General features: G+C 39.9%; 1 protein-coding gene across 1 annotated transcript in view; it reads right to left on the minus strand.

The window, feature by feature from the left end:
- Positions 1-473: 473 nt before the first annotated feature.
- Positions 474-22,600, minus strand: part of pcp4a (Purkinje cell protein 4a) — a 39,322-nt gene continuing 17,195 nt past the window's right edge. The window contains exons 3-4 of the mRNA XM_028596290.1: positions 7,938-7,989; positions 474-1,403 (exon numbers count right to left, since the gene is read on the minus strand). Of these exons, the coding sequence (XP_028452091.1) occupies positions 1,270-1,403; positions 7,938-7,989 (186 nt within the window). The 3' untranslated portion in view covers positions 474-1,269. The remainder of the gene's footprint in view (positions 1,404-7,937; positions 7,990-22,600) is intronic.

The raw sequence follows: 22,600 nt of genomic DNA on the forward strand, positions 1-22,600 counted from the left end.
TGGAATAGTTTTCTGTAATGGGATATCCTCACTTTTGAAAAATATATACCAGGTCTGTGTTTCATCCATTCATTTAATTATTTGATTTAATGTTAGAAAAGAGAAGATTGAGTTAATTGCAAGCTCAAGGCCAGTTCAGTTAAATAATCCAAAATACGTATGCAACCTTTTATGTGACTTAAAAAAAAAGAAAAAAAAAGGAGCGTAATAGATGTTAATAAATCCATTTTATTATGATCTACTTCACATGCTGCACATACTGTGTACAGTAATAGACAATAGCACTCATTTCAGTCACATCCACTAACTGGAACAATTTGGTAGAAAGTAAATCAACTTGCACTCCTTTACAATGTTTTTATTTATTTATGAGTGTGAGTGTGAGTGTGTGTGTGTGTGTGTGTGTGTGTGTGTGTGTGTGTGTGTGTGTGTGTGTGTGTGTGTGTGTGTGTAAGCTTGCATGCATAAGTGTGTGTGCTTGTACAGTTAACAAGTGTGAGCCAACTGAACAGTGATTGTTAAAATCACGTTGGAACAAGAACAAGGAAAGAGACACAATTGGAATCAAAATCACAAGCACAACATCTACAGTCTCTAGAAAGCTGACAGCTCACAGAGGTTCATTTCACCAGGTGAGCAGAAGTGATGGAGTCACAATACAAATTAGACATTGATTTGATTTTAAAAGCATCAGTCATACGGCGTAAAAGCACTGGTGACTGTGTGGGATCATTTTACCCAGCCAGAGGGAAATGCCATTAACGGAGCTCCAGTAGAGCTGCAATATTGTTTGATTATGACGCCTTGCTAAGACTGACCATGAAATCATGACCCAAGCAATCACAGCAATGCATGTGGCTTTATATTCCCCCTGAATTAAAGATAATCAGTTTTTGACAATTTATGAGAAGACTTCTTTTAGTTTGCTCTTAACTTTACATGGGTATAATACACTGATTGTGACATAAGAAAAACTATTAAAACTTAAAGCTCTACTGCAGCTACACAAGTATCATTGAAGTTTAAAACAGAAACAGCTAAATGATAGGACAGATTTAAATACATACAGTACACCCATCATTTGATAATGTATTCTTTTTGTATATATCATTATAAGTTAGTAATTACACACAGACTTTCACAAAGATACTATTTAGCTCCAGACCACCCCGCCCCCCTACCTCCACCCTTACTTTTCAGTTCATGGCGGTGCAGTTTGATGACATGCAAGACCAGGCCCAAGTGATGAGGCAGCTGACAACGCCCGCTCTATGACTTCACATCCTGCTTCTTCTTCTGGAATTTCCTGAACTGCGACTGGATGGCGACAGCGGCCTTCTCCGTCTCCGGGTTCTCCATGTCGATGTCAAAGTCCTCGGGGAGGTTGTTCTTGTTCTTCTCATCTGTGGAGAGGAGGGGGGGGGGGAGAGAAGATGGCGGGATTAATGTGTGTCAGCAGCTTTATGAATATCCAGGAGTGAGAGTCCTAAACTTCTTATCCATCCATCCATCCATTCATCCATACATCCATGCATTAGCTATTCATAGTAAATTGCTGCTAGTTCAACTACATTCACAGTTGCATAATGATTCAAGTAGTTAATTACTTTTTGGCTGTTTTTAAATTAATTCAACCCATATTCAAACAGTATTCTTTTTGGTTTACCAGAGAAGAGACTTCAAGAATAAGTTCTTTTATCTCTTCCTTAATTATGATATATTATATTGTTGAGTTTAGACAATTATTTGACACTATAACTCAGAAAACCCTTTGTTTTGTTAGCTAAACAGAGGGTAAAACAGTCATAAAACATGCAGAGAAAATACATTTTACTGGCAGTTTTTTTTTGTCTCTGTTGCAGTTTTTAAAGAGTGAGCACATTCATATCAGACTTAAATGTCTTTAGAGATGTCTGACATTCAATAAAAAGGACAGTCCAGAAGCCCACACATTGACAAACAAGGCTAACTGCTCTCCGCAGTCTGATAGAGAACACAATGGTCTTTTATGACAGAAGACAAACTCCTCTAATCCTCCAATTATAAATAGCAGCAGACTAATAGTCAAACTTCTTTTCAAAAAGCTCTTTATTATTGATACTGTAGTGTATACCATCCTCCTGTGTGAAGAGAACAAGACATGCCTCGTTGAAATAAGAGGAAAAAGATACGCTGCTGATTCAAAGGTATCTCACAAAGATATCCTACACAGCAAAACCACATCCTCGGTGCTGAAGTAAATAGTGAGGAAGACTGAAGCCAGCCAAGTCGGTGCTGACTGCTCAAACACCCAACATTAAAACAAGTGAAAAGCAGTCAGTTGTTTATTCGAGCAACACAGTTGTCATGCAGGACAGTGCTCCGTGCGTGACTGTGCTGACCTGCAAGCTGTGCTGTAGCATAAACAAAGATGTTTCCAAACGGCACACTTACGTTTAGATGGACCCTTTAGTTGACCTTGGCATTGACATGGCAATGAAAACAAATTCATATTTTGTGATTGCAGAAGACACACACACACACACACACACACACACACACACACACACACACACACACACACACACACACACACACACACACACACACACACACACACCACAGAGAGCGTAGGACTTTATGAGTCTGCACATCACAGTTTCAGTAATGTGTTTTGCTGCTGCGTGAATGAATCACATTGCCACAATGAATGATGGAATTATTTCCATAAGAGGTTTGGGAAAGGTCATGTTCAAATTGGTTCCTGTGAGACTTAAAGCAACCTAAGAGTATATGGACAATGATTGATGAAGGCCCAGTCTAAAGGATACTGAGCACCTAAACCACAAAAGGGTGACCTGTGAAGTCAAGCAATGCCTATTGCTACTGAACCAGGGGCGTGGCACTAAATCCTGGGTCCTGTAGAAAGGCATTCTCTATCCATTCTAGCATCTTTTTGGCCCTCGGTACTCAGTCCCATTTCCAGTCCCAGTCCGACACCCCTGTAGTCTATATCCTATATCTATATCCACAACGTTCCACTTCAGGATTGCACCGTTGCCGGCGGAAATTCTGCTGGATGTCACTCTTTTCGGCCCGATGTCCGTAACTTTCCTCTTTCTTTGTGTTGGCATTTTAAACTCCTGTGGATTTATGAGGACTATGGTAACTTTACATGTTATCAACAGGATAAATCCTAAGCTCACAACTCAACTACATAATTATCTCGAAAGAAATGTCAAAGGTGAGAGCTTGCCTCGCTTTTTTGTTCTTTTTTTTGTGTATAAATAAAATGTTCACATCAGGGTAAATCCATCCATCTGTCCAATCTGAGTTTTCTGTTGCACGACCTTGCACGATTTTGCAGCGGCACCTTGGCTCTGTCCGGAGCTTAGCGCCGCCCAAGACGATTGTGATTGGTTTAAAGAAATGCCAATAAACCAGGGTACGTTTTTCTCCCATCCCGGAATGCTGTGTGGACTAGTGAGACCCTCCTCCACAGCGCTGTGAAGGAGGGTCTGGCAAAGCGAGACTACCCCTGTACTGAACCACAGGTTAGTAACCAATATATTACAACAAACAATGGAAAAAGAAACATATTTATTCCCTTCAAACTGTGAGCTGCTGTGTCCATAGAAAAAGGCTAAGTTATTTATTTCCATACAGACAGGATGCCCTGTCAGTCAATCCCTACAGGTCATCTACAGGTCCTCCCTACAGGACAGCTAACATGAAAAGAAGCATCTTTCAATGGAAAGACTTGAAAAATGTTACTGGGACACCTGTTCTCTTTCTCTTTTTAATAAATTCAAAGAGATACAACACAGAACCCCTCATGAACAAAATGTACCTTAGTAGATATGATTTGTGTATTAGCCCTTGTGTTGTCTTCCCGTCAACCTTGAAAAAAAAAAAACGTTTCAACGTTTTAAATTGTTAAATTTTTCTTCTACACATTTTCAGCGCTTATTTCTACGCCCCATATTTTCTGATTTAAAACAAAAATTTAAAACGGGTCAATGTGACCCGAAGGGTAAATTAACAGCTGGAACTTACAAGCATCATTTGTTTTTAGGGTTGGTCAACTATAACTACACTCTGGCCATGCACAGCCAGGAGATTAGTACTGTTTTTTTTTATTAGATTTTAGCCTTAAAAATACAGTCTAGATATTTACTATGTATGGGGTACCAATACAATTCTTACCAGGTCCCCATTCAGAGAGATATGTAAGTACAAGGGAACACGACAAGAGGTTAGAGAATGAGGGACATCATTGTGTTTAAGTGGTATTTAAATTAAAGTTGTTTAAATTGTTAGCACCTATTACATGATTACAGGGTACAGTAATATTGTTACTGGTAAATTAGAGAAATGGGTTAACAGTGTTGGAATTGTAATTAAATGAAATTAGTTATTTGTACTTTTAAATTTAAGAAAATGTACTTAGCAAAATGACATTTTGATCATGTAGTGTAGTGTACAGTATTTTTGCTGCCAGAGAACAAAACCTTAGGATTGTTCCGAGCATTTGAATAACTCCCAGTAGTTTTCATTTATTTCTAGTTCCCTTCAAAACACAAATGTGTTACCCCTACCATTAGGTACCTGGGGTTACCATGGTACAGCAGGAGCACACAAATAATTACACAAAGATTAGACAATTGTGAGCTGTAATCTAAAGCTTTAATGTTAATGTTTGTAATTTTACTGGGCCTGCATCTTCAGAGGAAACCTTGGGCTCACGTAGATCTAAGATGGACATCCTTTCTTTATAGCATACTGTTCTATGAAAAACCTCCTACAGAAATTTAAAAGGCTCAGTTCAAAATTAAAAGGAAATGAATGGCAACAGCTATATGGATCTATGAGCGCCTCTGAGAAATCGTTGGCCCAGTGAGCTGATCCAAAAAGGGAAGGGCGTACTACATTGGAGGGGTCCTGACATTTCTGTGGATTTGCCTCTACACAATAGTATGGTATGAATGTTTAGTTTAGTATGTTTACATGCAGGGTTGGGTCACATTACTTTGAAATGTAATCCATTACTGACTAGAAATGACATGGTAATTTTTGTAATCAGTAACGTAATCAGTTGGATTACCCAAAACATGTAACATAATCTGATTACTTTAGGATTACGCTTAGATCACTTCAATAAATATGCACCTTAAGTAAAAGACACCGCCACAGAATTGATCAACTTTTCTCATTATTATTTCATTACATCTGTATTAACATTACCTAAGCTAACTAACAAGTAACCTACCTGCTACCATGATCAATACTGATGTGGCAAATGCAAATTTAACCTTCTCTAAATGGTGAAATAACTGAAACCATTAGTTTATCATCATTGGACCACCCCACCTGATAGCTAGCAATGTTTGAACGATGCCGAGCATGTTCCTGTAATGTTAACGTTAACATTCAATTTACCACCAAGTGTTTCTTCAGATTTGAAGTAGATGTTAGCATCGTTGATTACTTGCACTTTTGGTTTGCACAACTTGCACAAAACCGTTCACATTATTATTTTCCCACTGTCTTTAAATCGAAGTTGTGGCAATATTGCCAACTAGTAAACGTATTTTCCCCAACTGAAACGGGTCTGTCTTTCGACGTCGACGGCTTCTCCATCTTGAGTTTTGATTTGAAACTTTTTCTTGTCAAGAAACTACACAGGCAATTGGATGATAGTGATATCTGGTGGACAAAAAAATGGACTGCTTGTTCAAATTAAAAAAGTTGCATTGTTTGCGTGATAAAATATAATCAGGTTATCCCCAACAATGTAAATGTAATCTGTAATTTTTTATTATTTACTTGATTTTTGTAATCTGATTACGTAATCCAGATTACATGGAATCTGTTACTACCCAACCCTGTTTACATGTGTATAAAATGTATACATGTGATTAACATGTGCCCTCTCATATTTTATTGGGCCTGTGATGTTTAGTATTATGATAATGTGTTGAGAATTGTAGAAAAAAATCTAATTAGTTAATAAGTAGCTTTTCTAAACTGTACATTTGTTTGAGTGAATTGGAGTTCAGTAACCTTCCTAAACCAAAAACATAAGAAGGAGGTTCAAAGTGTGAAAATGTCAAATGAATTATATTCCTGCCTCTATCAAATTCAATTAAGCTGCCTAAAATCCCTCCCGATCACTGCCGGATGTTCCCCTGCGGACTGAGCCTGAGCTGCAATACACTTCATCATCCGAGAAGTTGGGACAGAAATCCATTTCAACACGGTGTCTTAACAGTGTTATCAGCAGCCGCAGAGAGAGAACAGAGGTGACATGTGGTCTCCAGGTACATAGAGCTGCTTTATGTGCAGAATGGGTCTGTGGAGCCATTTAGCGGTGCTATTAACCTGCTGCATCCATTGTGTTAGGAGAAGGTTGACTTCAAGGAGTGGAGGAGATTACATTCAGTGATTCCTCAGTGTATTGTATCATATGCCGCCATGAAACCTAATTTTGTGCAGACTGCAAAAAGCACTTCAAAGATACACAGTATCTGCTTGCATGGTTCAAACTTGGAAAACCGATAACACAACACAACCTGCTAAATGAACGTTCATGACATACTACATACAGCTTTTTTTTTTTTCCAAAGCACGGTTAACATCTGTTAATTTTGCAAGCCAGAGAGGAAATATCAGACTAATTTACATGCGTCTCACCTGAGCTGAGGTCATGAAAAAACATGATTCCCTGCTCTGAGATTAATTAGAAACAGGCATTTGTTCTCGCATACTTCAATTTTGCCAGGATGACAGTTCTGCATTTAAAACCATTTATGAATTTCAAAGGATCCTGCCAAGTACCACAAGCCCAATTTTTCGGTTTATAGCTTAAGGGAGTTGGATTACATTATTATGCCAACAATACCATGGCCGAATATGCAAAGTAGGTCTCTGTCCTGTGAATTGTTACCATGGTAGAGGAAACCTTTCTATCACCATAACCCCTGTGGTAAAGGATGTTTCTTACGCAAAAGCACAACAGAGATATTCAAATCAACTTCTCTGTCAAATGCAATACGTTTGGGGATGTTAAGACATTTTAGAAAAAATAATATGTATGTATATGTTTACAGTTTGAACAAACTGAACAAATGTATTGTTCGCAGGATAAGCCCCTTGAGATGCAACATCTCTTTTTAATCAGGGTCCTGATTGCACCAACTATTAAGAGGTATAAACTGCACACAAAACACAGTAACAAAGAAAAAAAGAAAAAAAAGAGCAATTACAAAATAATTTGACCAACATTAATTCATAATTATAAATGTAAACATTATAAGCAAGATAAATCTAATTTACGATAAGTAAAGATTGGTTTTGAATAATCCAAAATATGTTGTAGATTGTGAAGATAAATTATTAAACCAATGGAAGCCTAAGAGCAGTGTTTTTTTCTTCTTCATACCAGTCTATGTCGGGACAGATAGACAAAGTGGTTTAGACTCAAATTTCTTCTCATTAAGAGGAAGCTTTTTGGCATGAAACCATGTCTGAATGATGTATACATAATTGTGTCATCTGCAAACAGATGAAAACTACAATCATAGATGATTGATTAAAGATCACATGAATTAATACAATAAATGTGATTTGAGGATTGACCCCTGGCAGACTCCTTTCTTTCTGTTAACAAATGCAAATTTTAACTTTACACATTTTTCCCTTTCTTTAATTATACTAATAATACATAAAAGTCAAGGCAGACAACACTTCAGGTCACGTTTACATTTACTTGTTGATTAGGGTCTGTATTTAAATCTATTTCCTTAATGAACAATGTTATTCAAATCAAATTACAATCAGAGGAACTGTAGAATTGAGCTGTCCATTCTAGTTTGTGCTTTTCATTCAAACAAGAGCACATTAGTAACATTCTGTATTTCTGCATGGCTGTACTTTTCAGACTGAACATGATGAAATACCTTGGCCAGCAGATGGTTTGCTGTTTCCAGTCATTGCTCCAGAGGCTTGTCTCTGCAAAGCAAACAGAGAAAAACATAATCATCATTTTTTTTTTCTTTTAAGGATGACGAAAGAACACCCTGGGCCCTAGCTTGCACCCAGCGCAATTGCCTTTGTACACCGACGCATGTATCATTCCTATTTTGCACCCGACCTAGTCAGTGGCGCGTTATTCAGATGCTATTTTAAGGGTGCATGCTTGTGGTTGCTCACCGTGCATACACTATGTTTCTCTCATCTCACGGACCCAGCAGTTCCCATTTTTGCAAACCATACTTAAACACAAGGAAAAATATGACATTTCCATGAATCATGGATGTGTTGATGGCATAAATGAGGAAATATTAGAGGACTTAAGGATGTTGAACTGCATGTGCCGATGCCACTTAACCCAAATGCCCCAGCAGCAGCACGAGAGAGGAGAGACAGAAGAGCTGCATTGTCTATAGTGAGGTAATCGCGGTCTAATGTTAAACTACATTGCAAAAATATCACCATGCATTCATAACCTTGTGATATTTACATTTTGTCAAAAAGAAAAATCAATAGCAAACGTCGGTCTCCTCGGCTGTTAACCGCTCCTGGCATGCGCCCGTGGATTTATTAAGAGCGTGCGCCTAAATCCGCCATTATAATAGCAATCCGCAATGGAACAAGCATGCCTGTTTTTAAAGGGAATGTGAGATTAACTGATTGGTTTATTGCACGTTATGCCCAAACCACACCTATGAGTAATGTAGTTACTTCAGACCAACCCATTTTAGATTTGCGTCGGGCGCAAGAGTCATTTATCCCGCAATAGCAACAGTGCCCGAGATCCGCCCACAAAGCTACTTGCATTTGGCGTTTGATACTTGCATTTCAGATCTTTAAAATAGGCCCCTCTGTGTCAAATGTGTAATACTACAAACTTTGTCCCTTTTAGATTTTGTTAATTTCTATTCATTCTACAAACTGATTATTTGCAGCACAAATTAAACATTTATATTCCAAGATCTTTGTTGATAACAAAGGTTTAACACATGTTGTGTTGCCGACAAAGAGAGCATGCTAAAGTTATCGTCACACTAAAGCCAGTCACAGTGAACATGTTGCAGGACAGCCTCTGCTCTGTATGAGGGGAACTGGAATGAGACGTGGATGTTTCTGCTGGAAAGGCACGCTCACTCTGCCGGCTCTAACAGCTTCCGACTGTTCTCCCCTGACAGGCTGGTGCTGCTCTGCAACATTACAAGATGCACTCAGCTTCCACTACCGTGTGTGTGCGAGAAGGTTTGCTGCAGATGCATCATTTAGATCTTAACATGTTCCAATTATTTACTTAACATCCTGTTGTTGTTTTTTTTACCAAGACCCATGTTTTACCAATGTAAGAGCATCATTCATGCAGTTAAGTGTTGTGGGTGTGAGTTGATTTGATTTATAGCACATTATATTTCGCTAATTCACCTGCCCCAAACCAAATTATTAAACCGGTGCCTTCAATGAACTTCAAATGCCAAAGCAGTGTTTATGTATGCGAGTCAGGTGGGAACAAAGCAAAATCAAAGTGGCAAAAGAAACGCAACACCTTCCTCCTATGTCCCTGTGTGCCACCACGAGAGCCAGCGGAAGAGGAACTTGTTTGGAAGCGCGGCCATCTGTCTTCTCTGTTTACACGCAGAACTCAAAGTGAGTCAATGCCGCTGGGATTCCCAGCATCACGCTCACTCACTCTCATCTGCTAGATTGTGCTCACGTATTCAGCGGGGCAGGAGTGGTGCCACACAGTAATGGCGCCATACATCACACCTCCACCCACCAAGCGTCCAGGCGTCAGGGAGCAGGGCAACAGTGTTTGAGTGATTGTCACGTTGTGCAGTTGAAAGATGCAGTACATTGTCGAGAAATGAAGACAAATACACTATAAGCTGAAATCAAAAACCAGCTGCAGCTCACAACTTTGTCATGCTCGTTGCCGTCCTTGGACATCTATTCTTTGGTCGTCTCGTTTTCGCTCTCTCGCTTTAGCCTTTAGCTTTAACTATCCCAACAATTAACTATAAGGAGATAGACCATGGCTCACTCACTCACTCTCATCTGGAGTGTAGACCCACCAACAAATACTGCATGAGAGGAGCTAATCCAAGTTCAAACGTTTAGACGTCTTCCGTATTCAGCTAAAAAATATCTGTAGACTTCTTGAGAGGGCTAAAAAAAATCTCCCTGATCACGCTAAGAGGAGGTGTTGTGCTATTTGTGTCGGTGGTTTGCCGGCTTGTGATGAAAGTATCCAGAATACGATTATTTTTGTCTCTAACAGAGTCTGTATCAGTCATGCCACACTTACTTCAAACCTCAAAAGTTGTGACTAGAAGGCAACAATACAGTGATCATGTTATCGCACAAACACTGAGGAAGTGAATCCTTTGCTGCTTGTCTTTTCTTCCTTTCTGCCAAATACAGCACTTAGATCATCATCATTACCATCTCCACCCCCCTCTGTCTCAGAATCTCCTTTTTTCTCTCTTTCTGCCTGGATACAGTTACATAACAGCTCCAGTCCTAATGTGCAATGGGATAACTCTCCACACATTAGCACTTTTTTCCCGCACTATTCCCTTTTCCGCTCAAGCGTTCCTTTCCAGTGGAGGTTTTATCTCTCTTATTTCAGCACATGCTTGGCTTTCATGTGCCTGATAAACATGGAGGGAACAGCGAGAAGAAAGAAGCATTTGCATAAATATTCATACAAGGATTTTCTGAAGCAGTGAGTGAATTTCAAATGAGATGTTTGCCGTGGCCCATCTCGGTCTTTGCTCAAGCTTGGCACTGCTCGATTCCCATCACTTGCTCACTTCTAGCAGTTGAGGAGGTATTGTCGCTCTGTTTGCCAGCAGCATATTTACATAACAAAAGGACTCAAAACCTCAATGGGAGTGTTGAACGGTTAAAGAGAAAACAGTGGTTGAGCGGGAGCAGCAATGCTGATGTTTGCCTTTTTTTGTGTGTGTGAGTTCAAATCAATTACACTGTAGGATATCACTGCTGAATGATGTTTCCTGAAATAAAGCACAGCCTCTAAACCTAAACTCATGACAAACTGTCAGAAGCAAAAGCGTCATGTTTCCTCCCTGGCAAGAAGGTTTTTTCTTCATACGTTCTTCATGAAATAATAAAGATCTCACTGAGAATAAATACACATCACACTTTGCCAACTTTTTGTTTTACTCACAGATTATGTAACTTTTCTAAGGCCACAGTGCTGCCTGCCTCCTCGTTAAAAGTCTATTTAAAGAACTTGAAAGCCACAGAAACAATCACAATCTGATAACTCTGATGCTAAATGGTTAACCTTCTAAACAGTGCTTATAAAGACCGAGGTTTGTACTGAACTGAACGTAACATCTTGGGCTAGCAACAGACTGAATGTATCACTCAACTTATGAATCAGAATCAGTACTGAAAGTCGTGCCCCTTTGAACAGTAATGTGTTTAATGCTGCGTTCACACCAAACGTAGTCTATATCGTCGACGTGTCATTCACGGGATTGTCCCTGTCCTGTCGGAAATTCCGCCGGATGCCCCTCATTTTCGGCCAGATGTCCCTCACCTTCTGCTTTCTTTGTGCACTCTAAACTCTCGCAACCTCGCATTTGAATCGTACAAATTTTCTAAAATATGTCCCATTACAAAAGCTAAAGATACTGTTTCCCTGAAACTTTAAAGGGATGGGCTTCACACATTAGAGAATTCCCATCAAAATTATGAATGACAGCGGCATGCTGTCATTGGAGCACATCTGAACACCTCTCTCTGTCCGTGGTCGTCCACTTTTCATTAACCCTCACACCTGTCAGCTGTAACCTGGACTACATCGCATATCTGTCTCATTTAAAGGATCACACCTTGGCCATAAGCACTGGCAAAGGAGCAGGCGCCACAGGAGCTTTATTGTGGTGTATAATTAGAAAAACTAAAGATCAGAAATACCACATATAGAAATGCTCTGTAAAATGCTTTACAAACGATTTTAAAAGCAGACCAAATCAACAGCAGTTTGGAGGTAAAAAGTATGAAGAACTTTGAAAGTAGGTGAAACTATGATTAGAGTCCCAAATCAGCGTTTTAAATGGTGATCTGACAGATGAGATTTGGCCCGGCTAAGCCTCTCAAGCAGGTTACTGTGAACTCTCAGAGCATTGATGGCAGAGGACTCTTTTTAATCTACATTTGGGAGAATTCAGTTTGGGCCTTAATATTTTTAATCTCGCTTTGGAACAGCCAGTAGCAGCCTGCTGGGTTCACACAGGGTTAAAGGATGTTTGAGATAATGAAAGCATCCATTTGCCCTAAGCAGCATGTTTTGTATAATACGTTGTGTATCTGAACTAACTGCGTTCCGCAACCAATCCGTGTCCGGTGAGAAGCTGCTGGCAGTGTGACGGGCGCAACTGTTTGCTCAAAACAACAATAGCGTATGTAGACAGATGGTTCATCCAATCACCTGCCTCTTTTTTAAAGTACCTTCCCTTTTCCAAACAGTTTCCAATGACTGCTTCTTAGATGGTTCTGTGTTAACTGGCACCTCAAGTTAGGTGACTGGTGCTGCGGATGTGATGATTTACAACACACAACTGTAGTGTCTCAAAACAAGCTATGTCCACTGGGAAGCCACAATATAGCCTAGTCCAGTATTTAGCTGTGTGCTTGTGGCCCATATAGCAAAAGCAGTGGGTGATTGCCACATACAGAGACAGGCCAACGCACCAACTATCTAAAAATGGCTGAACTCCACCTTCATCTGCCATTAAGAATAATATATTTTGTTTGCTGGCTTCAAAACTTGCTTTCTGTATAGTGATGTCCTCATACCTCTTGCTGCCATTTGGGGTCACCATAATGCAAATTTGCAAAAATGTTCATCCATCCCACCATCCTTTCCTTTCTGGAGCAGCTTTTGCTGTGCAGTATTGCAGTACAATTCTAAATCTGTCAACAGGTAGTCTCGCATTGCCAGACCTTCCTCCACAGCGCTGTGGAGGAAGGTCTGGCTAGTCCACAAAACATTCCTGGATAAGAGAAAAACGTGAGCTGGTTTATTGGCATTTCTTTAAACCAATCACAATCGCCTCGGGCGGCGGGCGCAGCAACGGTGCCTCTGCAAAATAGCCTCTGGCAGGAACTTGTTTTGGTGGAACGTGTGCATGTAGGGGGGTGAGCTTTGGAATTAACATGGCTGGTGAGTGTGTGATGAGAATTTTACTCCAAAAAATTATAAATACAATTTGATTGTTGGTTCCAGCTCGGAGGAGGTTTCCTGCATAGACCGTTTAGAATGCCAACACAAAGAAAGTGGAAGGCGAGGGACATCCAGCGGAATCTCCGGCAGCACCTGAACAATCTCGTAAATGACACGTCGTCAATAGAGTCTAGTCAACAGGTAACCCATACCAAGACACTAAATTCAGAGGGATATTGTATTTTTGCTTCAGTTAGAATGTGAGCAGTTGCACTACACAGGCTGCTGATAGCACACAATCAAAACTATGAAAAATCATGTATGCTACCCTGGTTAAAAAAGGTTAAAAAGCGTGCTCAACAGCACTCCCGGTTGAGAGACTAAAACAGTGAACTCATTATATTGTAGTTCACTCCAGCTCTGTGTTTACAGGGTTGTAAACACAATGTAAGCCATCTTATTGTGAATGAAATGTAAGGCAAAATACTGACTACAGTTGTGTAAGTGTAATACTGTACACTGTCCTGTCACAGCAGGAAGTAGTGTGCCCTTTAGAGAGGGTGTGGAAGACCCATCTTGGCGCTGCAGTTATAATTTGCCTTATTTCCGCCACAAGGGAACAAGCTGTGCACACAAAATTTAGATATTATCACCTCATAAAGTTGATATGGCAAATGGGTTGGCAAACAGCTGCCAGCTGCGGGCCATAAAACCAAAAGGATGATCTGAAAATCTCCGTAGAGCTGAGAGGAACTGTAGAGCCGGGTGATGATTTGCTTTCATCACTACAAGCAGCACCGTTCATCTAAGTACATCTTCAACTATTCCAGCTGTTTACACTATTGTCGGGCTTAATAATTCAAACAATGACTAAAACATGTTTTCTACGTAGCTGTATAAGCACATACACATGCACCCATGGCCACCGTGAAACCACAGAGCCACTTCCCCCGCAAAAAAAACAAATCCCAATCTTGTCTATTGATATGGTAACCTGTACAGTCAGTTGTATTGTATGTATTGTATATGTAATTTGTAACAACTTTGTTAATCCTGTCATATCTTGCTTTATAATTAAAGTAGTGCTCACAGGCTACAGTTTACTATTTGCATTGACTGTAATAGTATTACTATTATGCTCATTTCTGCTGCACAAGTCCCAAAGCAACAGACACTCTTCCAGGCCCGCCAAACAGCACAGCTTCTCATTAGGAAGCTGGATGGAGATATCGGGTCTCACATGCCTTCAGTGCCAATAATGTGGCGAGCTAAACTGAAGCTAACAAAGTGCTGCTGGCTGGTGTACAGCGTGTGCAGTGATGCCGTGCCGTCAGAGTCCCCGAGGAGGAAGTGCAGTGTTCGCCTGCACTCCGTCCCATATGCTGGAGACGGAGGTCTCCAGCAATTACATTGCTAATGATGATGTCCTTCTGTACAGTGTATGTGTCGCAGATGGCTCTGTCTGCCATGCTTGACTTGACTAACAGTTTACAAAGCTTGATAAACACTAGAAAATGTTATTTTCTTTACCCTTGAGCTACTGAATCAAAACCCAGGGATGTTTTTATAATTATGTCTGTCTCATGGCAGAAGTGTAGATGTAGTAAGCTCAGTGTACAAAATATCAATATCAGCCCTCTAAGCTTCAATATCTGCGGATGTTTTTACAGTTTTCAGAGGTGATCCACAATGAAAATCTGCGGAATTTAGCAGACAGTTATATCTGCTTGTGGTGGAGATGTGTTAACATTCTGAGTTTTTTATTAATTTGTTTAAAATCTGCAGAAAATTCTGCGTCTCCAGATTCCGTGTGGCCCTGCTCACAGGTTATATGGATCAAAAAAGGTTAGGGGCCATATGCTGCACTGTGTCCTAAAGTGCATTATCTTGGGTATCCATCCTTTAAAATGATCCTCAGTGATGTTTTAGATTGAAATACATTGAAATAGAGGACATGTTTTTGGGTAGGCTATTGCATTTAATAGCCTAGTTGAGTTCATTACATTTTTCATTTTTTCTTTAGGACAGTAACCGTGATAATTGGACTGCTATTGATGCAGAATGCATCCATACAAATGGATGGCTTTCCAGAATCAGCAATCAGCAAAGGCTCAAATTTGCATCCACAGAGCCAGGATGAGTTGCATCAGTGCCATTTCCATCACCGCTCTTTATGTGATGTTCACATGTGTTTATAAAACACTACACTGTCATGAAGGGTTGGCGTGGACATGGAGGAAATTGGTGAAATAAATAAATTACCTTCCCAGCGTGTGTAGGGGGGAAGGGGGCTATTTTTGGTTCTTATGGCAGCTCGGGCTCCCCAGAGAGACTCATGCTGCACTCAGGATCTATTAACAATTTAACGAGGAGACAGCAAAACTAGGTCACAGACAGCTCATCCCAGCACCCCTACAACTCCTTAGCAGCTTCCCCATCATCAGACTGCAAACAACCGTGGACAGCGTGGAAGAGTGACACCGCTGAGGAATGATTTACTGAACGATGGTGGATGTTAGAATAATTTACATTATCAAAGGATAGACGCAACCACTAAATTTATATCAAAGTTTGTTTACTTGCAAGTAAAGTCAAATTCAAGCACTTACAGCAAAGCACAAAATATGACTGTAAGCCTCAAACAGTAGCTTATTTATGTGTGAAATACAATTATAACAGAATTTGATGTTGTCAATTGTCTATCTTGTCAGTTTAGATGTTGTCTCCTCTATCTGGTCAGACTCGATGGCGTCCCCTTTATCTGGTTAGAGAGACGCATGTTCGGTCCTCGAGCCCCAGTCAAGATAGCCAGTGACTCCATGTTATCTTGTGGGAACAAGTAGTGTTATGTTTTCTTACTATGCAAATAGTTTAATTTAACAGACAGAGAAGAATAGTAATCAATATAATAGTATTATATGCAAATAGTTTAATAAATAACAAGAGGGAAAATATGTATCATAATTTCACTAACAGTGGACTATACGTACACTGTGCTCAAACTCAGTTTTCTGTTAAAGGTCTCATGACATGGTGCTCTCAACTCCACACAACTCTCTCTGCATTTCTCAGTATGACTATGTTCAGAAACTGGTGCCGTCCGGCGACTTTAGCGCACAGCAGCTCGAGTGATGCGTTTCACGTCACCGCTGAGAAAAAACAACAGCAACGTTCAGCTTTGGAGACAAAGAGGACATAAAAATGACAATATAATTACCTCTTCGGTAGTCTATATCGACGACGTTTCATTTCCGGGATTGCTCCGGTGCTGCCGGATATTCCGCCGGATGTCCCTCGTATTCGGCTGGATGTCAGTCACCTTCCTCTTTCTTTGTTTCTTTGTTCTTTGTGTTGGCGTTCTAAACTCTGGTGGATTTGTGAGGACTATGGTTAACTGCTCCTCAGATCTCTGCAGGCTAAATCCAGACAGCTAGCTAGACTATCTGTCCACTCTGAGTTTTCTCAGAACTTTTGTACATAAGTTCCCTCCTGAGGCTATCTTGAAGAGGGACAGGGTTATTGCGTCCAACGCCTAAGATGATTGTGATTGGTTAAAAGAAATGTCAGACCCTCCTCCGCAGCGCTGTGGAGGAAGGGTCCGGCAATGCGAAATTACCTCTTTTGAAAAGTCCATCATGTATTTTTTTTTTAAGTTAATTTTTTCGGGCTTTTTCCACCTTTAATGGACAGCTAGGTGAGAAAGGGGAGAGAGGGGGGGAAGACATGCAGGTAATCGTCACAGGTCGGAGTTGAACCCTGGACCTCTGCGTTGAGGCACAAACCAATAAATATATGTGCGCCTGATCTACCCACTGAGCCAACCTGACCACATTCATCTGTTTTTAAATCCTCCGTGTCCTCCTTGAGCTACTAGCAACTGCGTGGAGGAGGGGTAGGGGTGGTGTGCAATCATGTGGATGCACCAACAGTGTTGTTGTCATTACTTAGAATTCCTCATCGGAGCGACAGAAACTACACACCATAGCTTTAAAGATGTAACACACTGTAGAAGACATGACGTTACAATGAGATATTTACAGCCCATGTACAACCAAGTTTAAAATAAAACTTTCTAAGTGATCAGAAATATTTGTTAAAACAAAGCCCTCCAGTAAACCAGTGCAGTACAAGTACATTTACTCAAGTACTGTACTTGAGTACAAATTTAAAGTACTTACCTGAGCATTTCCATTTTCCGCTACGTTATACTTTTACTGCTATACTTCTACACTCCATTTCAGATGGAAATCGGGCTCATTTATCTGACAGCTGTAGTTACTAGTTACTGTTCAAGTCAAGGTTTAACATGTCAAACATATGTTTTCAAAAATATTATGCATTCTTATGAATTAAACTACATAACAGTATATTAAGTAGTTAAAATGAGCCTTTCCTTGACAACATTAAAATCCTAAATGACATGAATGCATCAATAATGATATTCCAGCAAAGTATCAGCTGTCAACACTTTGCAGCAGGCAAAACAGCTTCCTAATGAACTCCAGAAGATTCATTCGTTCCAATAAAGACTTTGAATTGAGCTTCACATTTTTCTCCTGTGAAAAGTTGTCAAACTCATAAAGTGTCTTCAACAAAAGCAGATTATTATTTCATCAGCTATGGGAATGTCAATAATATAGAAAATAACGAAAGCAAATTCCAATTTATCACCAGCACTTAAGGAAAATAAGTTCAGTTGGTGTAATATTGGAAAGTATCTGTCCACCTTTAAACTGTGTTCCCGGTAAAAAAAAACAAAAAACAGATTGTGTATGTGGCAGTGTCTTCTCATGCATCGAGGCTGTTGTTTCACACAGAAAAGCTAGAAAATGAAAGCTGGCTGACTTCCTTCTCATCTTTATCTCATGCTGGCACGTTCACCAATTAAAGTCAGTCAGTTACACAGCAGACTGCAATTTAATTGGTAGTATTAATCTTGAAGACAGCTTTGCGGTAGAAAAATGGGTAAACGGGAGTGACTACTGGGGGGACAACCATATTGAAGCTCAAGGGACTGATAAAGTTAGCTCAAACATTGTCATTGCCATCCTTACACCCTGCCTCTAGCACAAAAAAATGGCTAATGTTTAAATATTGTGGTAATGCTCATATACTACAGAGTTTATGATACAATGGTTATTTGTCAGATTAGAGATGATTACATAAGAGTTTCAGCATGAGGACATAAGAGGATGGTAACACGTCAAAGCTTCTCTAGGCCTTTGCACAGTGCTTTAGCAGCCAGCTACAAGTTTACCAAGACGTTTTCCTGGCATCATAGTAAACTCAAGGTCGATTCATTTAAAAGAGACTAGTGCAGTGGCCTTTCAAAACGTGCCTGTTCGTTAAAGGACGATTGCTCGGTCTGTGGTACTGCAGCTCGCAGCTTTCTCAAGAGCTGCTCATCCAAACAACTTCACACTCAATTCTAGGCTTCCTTGGGTCCTGAGCAATATGCCTGCCATGACATAGTTGGACCCAGGGTCCAAAATTAGCACCTGCCACTCACCAAATTAACTTATGTCGGCGAATAAAATAAATGACATCAGCTGCCATTGGCAAGTTGCTGAAAGAGGCCTACACTACTTTTCTACAAACTCAACACTACAACATTGATGGACAACGTTTTGTATCGACTCTCTACACTGGTGTTGCAACGCATGACCTTCAATAGTTGCATTGCAATTCTTTACCATTGCTATCCACCATCGCTACGCTTATGCTTACTTTATCTAACTAAGGTACCACAGATGAGAATTTTAAGCTAACCGCAAAAAGAGTCTGCAAGATTGTGGCAGCACATTGCTGGAGTAGATCAACCGAAAAGGAAAAAATTAAGCGCACGACAGATAAGGGGGGGAGGGGGAGATTTTGCTGAACCGGCTCCTAGTCAGGTGTGCTTTGCAATCTGTGATTGAAATCAGTCTGTTATAGTCGGGGAAGGTCTCAGTTTTTATATTACAACCGTTCACACATTGGCAATACTGTACAAAGTGATTCATAAATGTAAATTGCTTCACATAGTACCCTTAAATGCTGAAAGAAAGTCAATAATATACAAGGGATTTTATGGATATAGTGTTTTCATCACTTGACAGGTACATTTTTTCTTAGTATTCCTTTAAAGTGTAATGCAATATTGCAGATTAAATCAAGGTGGTCTCAAGTGTATTAGAAGGCAGTCAGTGAATGTTAACCAGTCTCCCTCTGTGAGATTATATGCAATTCCCCCGAGAAATGATGTATGACATTTTAACAGCTTGTGAGGTTCTACGCAAAAGCTGATGATGCTACTATAGCACTGATCCCGTTTTGGTAATTTAGGTGTAATCTGCTCTATTCTTCTCTTGCGTTGACCATTCACATCCCACTTCTCACTCCCTGATGTTGTTTTCTCTCTGCAAAGCCCGGCAGAAGCCCGGATTACCCCGGAGGCCGGGTTACAGCGAGTGAAGGCACCACAAAGCCTGCTGACAGTTTAGATGGATTACAGATTATTTCAATGTAATCTCTGTTCATTGTTTAAAGCGGGATTAGGGTCAGTCTACATGCCTCACAACAAATCACAGAGAATTGAAGATTAGAAATGTGTTTCTCAGGTCAACAAGTGAGAAAAGATTCACATTAAATCAACACCCTCATTTGATATTTGAATATTTGCTCCAGAGATGCAGAGGCTTTTTCTTTCTAATCACCACTTTTTTCGGATCGCAATCACTTTATCAGTCTTAAATCAACAACAGGGAGTTTTAAAGAAACCATCCCGACCACGTTTCCCCATCTAATTTTTTTTTTTACCATGATCAGCAATTTATAACACTCTTATCTCATTAATTCAATAAAAAGAGCTCTAGTCCACTTTGGATGATGAAACAAATGGCTTTGCCAAGTATCCACCATAGCCACCACTTTCTGTAATTAATGTACGGTGTAGGTGAACACAAGAGACCAAATGTCAAGAGATTTAAATGTCGATGTATTGATTGAAGGATAGGTTGCCTATGGCAGTATTTAAGCAGATATCCTCCTCAGTAATAAAGCAGATATCCTCAATAATTACATTTTCAAACAGATTTTATGCAGATAACTAAGAAATTGTGGAAATATTTCCACCTAATCTAAGATGAGACTCTTTACCCAAATGCATGACAAGCCTTTGATGAATGAGTTACTTAATTAATTACTGAGTGAATGTAAAGTCACCACTCTAAACTTGTCAGAAGATACACTTCTCAACGAGAGTCTCAACGAGAGTCTTAAAGACCTGCTAGTGGCCCCTACCGACCATGTTACCAAGGCGATTTGACTACGACTGACCGACGGGGACTTCCTCACAGCCCAGTGCTCTCACTGATGGCCAAAAAATCTTTAAGGACAGAACAGAGTCAATGATTAAAAATGTAACTAACTGAGTTTACTAGTTTTGCCGGTGATCAAGACAGATATCATTTTGGTGTGAAACTAACTGGTGATGGGTACGCAAGAAATCATTATTGTTCCCTGAAAATCAGAAAAGTGGAACACGCACACACACACACACACACACACACACACACACACACACACACACACACACACACACACACACACACACACACGGCTGGAGCCTCTCCACTGAGTGCCATCTAATTAAAGTTTTGTTGAACAACCTGAGGCTTACAGTTTTTTACAATCACTTTGCTACTAATTTCAGAACCTTGACGTCATTTTTCAAAACTCTAGACACAAAACTCACAACCAATGATCAAAATATACAATAACACTTTTTTCAATTGCTTGGATACAATACACATGAACAAAATATCATTTGTTCATTTAACAAAGATCACTTGTTCAATATGACACAACTTAACATCAAAGTACTACCATTTCAAAAAGCAATTCACACATTACATTTCAGATAATTGTCTATTCATTTCATTACAATCATCTAACTATCAATCCATACAACTACTCAAAATGATAAGTAACTGTTGCATTACTCTTAATACATGGTTGTATGGAAACAGACAAACAATATTCCATGTTTAGATCATGAAAGTTTCAAGATAACGAGATTCATTGTCACCAGTTAGTGTGGAGCATGAACCACTTAGAATACAGTATCTATGGATGTAATATTTCATCATCCTTCTTTATTGTAATGTACTACTGTTTACCAGACAATGTTTCTAGGGTCCCATGTACTACCTTTATTCTACTGTACTACTGTTTACCAGACACTGTTTCTATGGTCCCATGTACTACCTTCACTGTACTACTGTTTACCAGACACTGTTACTATGGTCCCATGTACTACCTTTACTGTACTGTACTACTGTTTACAGACACTGTTTCTATGGTCCCATGTACTACCTTTACTGTACTGTACTACTGTTTACCAGAAACTGTTACTATGGTCCCATGTACTACCTTTACTGTACTGTACTACTGTTTACCAGACACTGTTACTATGGTCCCATGTACTACCTTTACTGTACTGTACTACTGTTTACAGACACTGTTTCTATGGTCCCATGTACTACCTTTACTGTACTGTACTACTGTTTACCAGACACTGTTTCTATGGTCCCATGTACTACCTTCACTGTACTACTGTTTACCAGACACTGTTACTATGGTCCCATGTACTACCTTTACTGTACTGTACTACTGTTTACAGACACTGTTTCTATGGTCCCATGTACTACCTTTACTGTACTGTACTACTGTTTACCAGAAACTGTTACTATGGTCCCATGTACTACCTTTACTGTACTGTACTACTGTTTACCAGACACTGTTACTATGGTCCCATGTACTACCTTTACTGTACTGTACTACTGTTTACAGACACTGTTTCTATGGTCCCATGTACTACCTGTACTGTACTGTACTACTGTTTACCAGATACTGTTTCTATGATCCCATGTACTACCTTTACTGTACTGTACTACTGTTTACCAGAAACTGTTACTATGGTCCCATGTACTACCTTTACTGTACTGTACTACTGTTTACCAGACACTGTTTCTATGGTCCCATGTACTACCTTTACTGTACTGTACTACTGTTTACCAGACACTGTTTCTATGGTCCCATGTACCACCTTTACTGTACTGTACTACTGTTTACCAGAAACTGTTACTATGGTCCCATGTACTACCTTTACTGTACTGTACTACTGTTTACCAGACACTGTTACTATGGTCCCATGTACTACCTTTACTGTACTGTACTACTGTTTACCAGACACTGTTTCTATGGTCCCATGTACTACCTTTACTGTACTGTACTACTGTTTACCAGACACTGTTTCTATGGTCCCATGTACTACCTTTACTGTACTGTACTACTGTTTACAGACGCTGTTTCTATGGTCCCATGTACTACCTTTACTGTACTGTACTACTGTTTACCAGA

This window comes from Perca flavescens, chromosome 13, assembly GCF_004354835.1.
Source record: "Perca flavescens isolate YP-PL-M2 chromosome 13, PFLA_1.0, whole genome shotgun sequence".
In the NCBI taxonomy this organism is placed as follows: Eukaryota; Metazoa; Chordata; class Actinopteri; order Perciformes; family Percidae; genus Perca; species Perca flavescens.